General features: G+C 41.9%; 1 protein-coding gene across 1 annotated transcript; it reads right to left on the bottom strand.

Moving 5' to 3' along the window:
* Positions 1–1194: 1194 nt before the first annotated feature.
* LOC134438572 (uncharacterized) lies at positions 1195–4834 on the bottom strand. The gene is made up of 4 exons (XM_063188166.1): positions 4315–4834; positions 4029–4190; positions 2931–3023; positions 1195–1696 (listed from the first exon to the last, which is right to left on the bottom strand). The coding sequence occupies exons 1-4, from the start codon at positions 4819–4821 to the stop codon at positions 1379–1381; spliced, it is 1080 nt and encodes a 359-aa protein (XP_063044236.1). The 5' UTR covers positions 4822–4834; the 3' UTR covers positions 1195–1378.
* Between the last annotated feature and the right edge of the window lie 373 nt (positions 4835–5207).

Genomic DNA, 5207 nt, shown 5'->3' with positions numbered 1-5207 from the left:
AAAACAAAGAAATCATATTTACAAAAGTATTCACAGCCTTTGCTTAATACTTTGTAGAACCACCGTTGGCAGCAACTACATTCATTTTTTTTCATTTCGAAATGAAAAGGGAGGTCATCGGTGTGTGTTTCAACCTTTCAGTACATTGAAATGGCTGAAATAGATGGGTGTGAGTTTTGAATGAAATCCTATGGACAGTATCATGATCTGCTTCTGTAGTCACAGTGCATGTTGACATGCATGCTTCTTTAGGTGTAATTCAGATTTCCAATGTTGACGGCATTCATACATCCCCAAACAATGTCAGTCCCACTACCATGCTTGACTAGCCAGATGATGCACTTTTTTTTTTGTAAAATTCACTTGTTTACCACCACACATGCTTAACACCATCTAAAGCAAATTTGTTTATCTTGGTCTGATCAGACCACACGGCATGGTTCCAGTGATCCATATCCTTGGTCTGTTCATATCTCTTGAGACCAAGATAAACAAATTTGCTTTAGATGGCGTCAAGCATGTGTGGTGGTAAACAAGTGAGTTTTACACAAAAAGTGCATCATCTGACTAGTCAAGCATGGTTGTGGGACTGACATGGTTTGGCGATGTATGGATGCAGTCAACATTGGAAATATGAATTACACCTAAAGAAGCATGCATGTCAACATGCACTGTGACTACATAAGCGGATCATGATACTCTCCATAGGATTTCATTCAAAACTCACACCCATCTATTTTAGCCAGGTGCAGACTCAAAATGTACAATTTCAATGTACTGAAGGGTTGAAACACAAACCGATGACCTCCCTTTTAATCCCTTTTCATTTCGAAATGGAAGTAGTTGCTGCCAAAGGTGGTTCTACAAAGTATTAAGCAAAGGCTGTGAATACTTTTGTAAATATGATTTCTTAGTTTTGAAAATGTATAAAAATAAAAAACAAAGAAAAACTTTTTTTTCACATGGTCATAATGGAATAATTTGTGTAGGATTTTGACAACAGATTCATTTGTAGCATTTGGAATAAGGCTGTAAGATAATAAAATGTGAAAAAGTGAGGCGCTGTGAATACTTTCCGGATTGACTGTATGTATACCAGCCCAAACTTTTTCATCCCTAATTTTCATTTTCACAACAGGGTTGGAACATCAGGCAAAATGGATCATGAAACTTTAAGGCAATAAAAATCATTTTTCTTGGGCACCCACTTGTACCGTAGATAGACCTGTACAACACTGTTTACTGATGACAATTTTTAAACAAACAAATATTCTAGGTGCAGGGCATAGATCAGGCCAAACAAAAGAACAATAGCGGCTGCCCAATATTTAAGCGACAGTGAAAGTTCTGCATCTGATAGATGAAAGATTCATCCTGTTCAAACACCAAGTTCTAACTCATTCTTGAGTGACAGCAATTTTGGCTTAATCTGACGCCTTCCATCATCGAGGTTCAGGAGGACAACCTGAATAAACTCAAAGAAACCCTTAAGCTTTGTAGGGTACTCTAGGTGCAGGGCATAGATCAGACCAAACAAAAGAACAAGTGCGTCTACCCAATATTTGTGTGAAAGAACCACCTGGTCCTCCAGAATGACTGTAACGTGCTGCGGGTTGAACGGTACTGCAGATGGATTGTCTTCGGTAAGTGCAAGGAGTGTGACGGCTCCTGTTTGGGATTCCTCGAAGTCGACTTCCTAACAATTACAAACAAAGCAACGGAACGCAAAAAGGTAAGTATATGTATACCAGTCCAAAGAAGTCCACTGAAGTCGCACAGGTGTTGCTGCTCATTCAGGATGTCATATCAAGGTGAGGTGTGGCAAGAGGGTTTCTCCCAGCAGTGTCCAGAGTTTACAAGTGATACCATGGCACATATAAGTATAATAGGAGATGATAGATGCCAGCCATAGGAGAGTTTCCAACCTGGCAGCAGATCGCCATCTTCTTTGTACTAGGTGGCTCAGGAAACACAGAGCCCCCACAAAATGAGCTTTGCAAGTGACTGTTGTTCAAACTTCTGCCCAAATGATTAGGAATAGACTACATGAGGTGGGTATGAGACCCGATGCTTGGGGCCTTTGGTTAAAGCCCATCACAGTGGAGCGTCATTTGCACATGTGAAAATTGGCATGTTTACCACTGGTGACCTTCACTGACCACAGATGAGAGCCGGTACACAATGAGGACATGAAAGCAACATGACAGAGTCTGGAGATGCCATGGAGAATGTCATGCTGCCTGCAACCTCATTTATGAGGAGCACTGTGCACCAGTGTCGTACATGACATTTTTCATGTTATCTAGCACCATACTTCACAGTAACTAGCTGTAACCATAGCTGCCACTTATGGAGTATCTTCCTGATCATAAGGGCATGTTCCCTGGTATCACCTGTGAGCTCTAGACTCTGGACACTGCTGGGAGACACCACAAACATTCTTGCCACGCCTCACCTTGATGTGGCATCTTGGATGAGCAGCACTACCTCAGCGACTTCAGTGGGTGATTAACACTGCCTTATGGTACCGGCAGGTGCGAAAGAGTCAGAATGCAAAACTGACCAAAAAAAAGCTGAAAACCTAACGAGAACCAACACAAACTTGATCCAGTGTTGGAAGGAAACTTTTGCAAGGTCAAAAGTAAAAGTAAAAAAAGAAAAACACAATTGATTCAACCAGTGCTGCTTCCTAACTGGACAGGCTGATTTCATAGAGGTATGATTACCTTGTAAAAGCAATGCATTATTTTGATGCTCCCTTTAATTTCTTGAACAGTGAATATCCACATTGAGATTGTATAGAGGATGCGTGTATGCATGCGGATACACACACGTGTACATAGATTGTCAAGTCAAAAATTGCAGCATGATGGTAAGAACGACATAAAAGCAGGAGGTCTGAAAGTGCTGTTAATGAATGAACGGCATACCTTGCAGCTCTTGAAAATCTCCGACGCATCTTCTTTGAGATACAGGGCCAGGCCAAACAGGACAGCAGTTCTGGTTGCCTGGATGTCATTATCCTGTTGAGTGTTATGACAAAGAGCTTTGTAAGGTTCTACAACTACACCAACTATACTCCTGATCAAACAGATGTTTTTTTCAGGACAGTGAAAAGCAGTATTGTTCTACTGAATAACCCCAGTTAGTACCACAGTGATGGGGGGCTCTCTTCATCGTAAGGGGTGCCCACTGCAACACCTAAACATTAGCCTAACCTGGTACGACACCACAGCATTTTTTTAGACAGATGTGGCAACAACCTTCACTCACTCCTTGATGTATGACATCTGTCGCTGTGGTGGTATGATCTTAAACAAACGGTGCAGCATACTTCCACAATGAAATGTGAAATCCATACCACCCTGTGCCTTTTGCTTGCTCCCAGCCAGACACAATGTTACTCCTATTAGAATGTATGAAGCTAGCCTGAGATCAAACACTTCCTTCTTATACATTAATATGACCAGTTACACAGTTTCTATGCTACAAAAATGGCCCAATAATGAAAGGCGTAGAAACACCTTGTGTGCACGCAGCCAGGGGTGTTCACAAATGAGAAACCAATGTACTATAGTGGCCATTGTAGCATAGAAAATATAGGCCTACATGTTTTGTGTGGCTTGGTTCAATGTAAATAGAGAAAAGGTACAATAGTTTGGTCAGACCTAACTTCAGCCTTCAAAAATGCCAGCGGCCATGCTGAGCCTAGCTACATACTAAAAGGAGTAACATTATGTCTGGCAGACTGAGAGCACGCACAAAGCTGAAAGAGGTATCAGCTTGTCTCAACTCAGAGAAGACATTTAATTATGGAAGTACGGTGGACTGTTCCTTTAATGAGTCTTCACACTTTACTTAATATGCAAGTCCTTGGTCAATAAAATTACCTAACAACTCATCTATGTTCAGTTATCTGAGCATCTTCACAGACCACACATTTATACAGAGATGCAAAACGTAGGAATATGGTCATGGATGTAATTACAAAACTTGTTTGATGCCTATCCTATATTCATGACACTTACCTGTTTACTGTAATCAGAAAGAAGCGCAGCCATTTTCTTGCCCAAGGTTCCCGTCTGCTTCTCTTTGTAGAGGTTCAGGAGCTGTGGAGTGTATTTGTCCAGTGCCGCGAAGAAGTTGAAGGGGAGGTTTTGGTTCGTGATGCGATGGACCTCCTTGTAAAGCTGTGGAAACAACAAGACAAACAAGACAAAAAATAAACAAAAAACAAAACATAGAATTTTGAAATGCCTGTATAACTGTTACATATACATATATACAGTAACTAACAATCAGCTTTCAACTTACCTGGGCTTCACAGAAGAGGGCAGGCCACCGCTCCCTCAGCTCTGCAATAGGCCTTGGACTGTTGATTATTTCCTCACGTCTCAACGCGAATGTTCTCTGCATGAGCAAGAAGATGAGTGGTCCATCTCTTTCGGCAGGAGCTTTCTGAAACTCACTATGGAGTTCATTTCTTTGAGCCTCCAAGCTGTCCTTGCTTTCACCGGCGGGATAATTTGGTAGGTAATTAATCTCTCCCCGTCTGGGGCGCTTGATTTGAGAGTGGGCTGATGGAGCAGTGGGGTGAAGTCGACTACGCTTTCCTGCATTCACTGACACCTCTTTCAGGCCTGCTCTGCTAAGTTTCGTACGGTAGTTGCCCATCTTAAAGAAAAGGCTGTTTTTCCAGGCATCATATCCTGTTCCGGTCTTCTCTTTCAGACACGGATGCTTTTTCACTAAAGCCTCAGCAGCTTGGCGAATTTGTTTGCCACTTGGGTACCCAGCATATTTATACATCTCTATAGCCATTGCCTCCAATATGTTGTGTTTCTGATCTTTAGTCAGCTTCAGGGGCTTTGCTTCCTTCTCATAGGCTGTATTGCCCTGACTCAGAATATATTCAACCTCATAGGTAAACGATGGCACAGTGAAGTACTCTGGCCAGACCTCAGTCCTACAGCTTCTCTCCGGTGAGGAAAGAATAACGGTGTCATCTGTACTGATGGAGCTGACATCTAAGTCTACAGGCTGAGATTCAATTCTATGACGTGAATCACTTTGACAGTTGCAATGGATGGGAGGCTATCAATGCTGACGAGGTTGCAAAATGCATTAAAATCTGGGTCTTCATACTGAAGTCTGAAGTCGTACACAAGCCCAAATCTTGTTTTAATTTCTGAAACTAGTTCGTCAAC

This window comes from Engraulis encrasicolus, chromosome 22 (genome assembly GCF_034702125.1).
Source record: "Engraulis encrasicolus isolate BLACKSEA-1 chromosome 22, IST_EnEncr_1.0, whole genome shotgun sequence".
In the NCBI taxonomy this organism is placed as follows: domain Eukaryota; kingdom Metazoa; phylum Chordata; class Actinopteri; order Clupeiformes; family Engraulidae; genus Engraulis; species Engraulis encrasicolus.
Note: the sequence above shows the minus strand (reverse complement) of the source record. Positions and strands in the feature narration are given on the sequence as shown.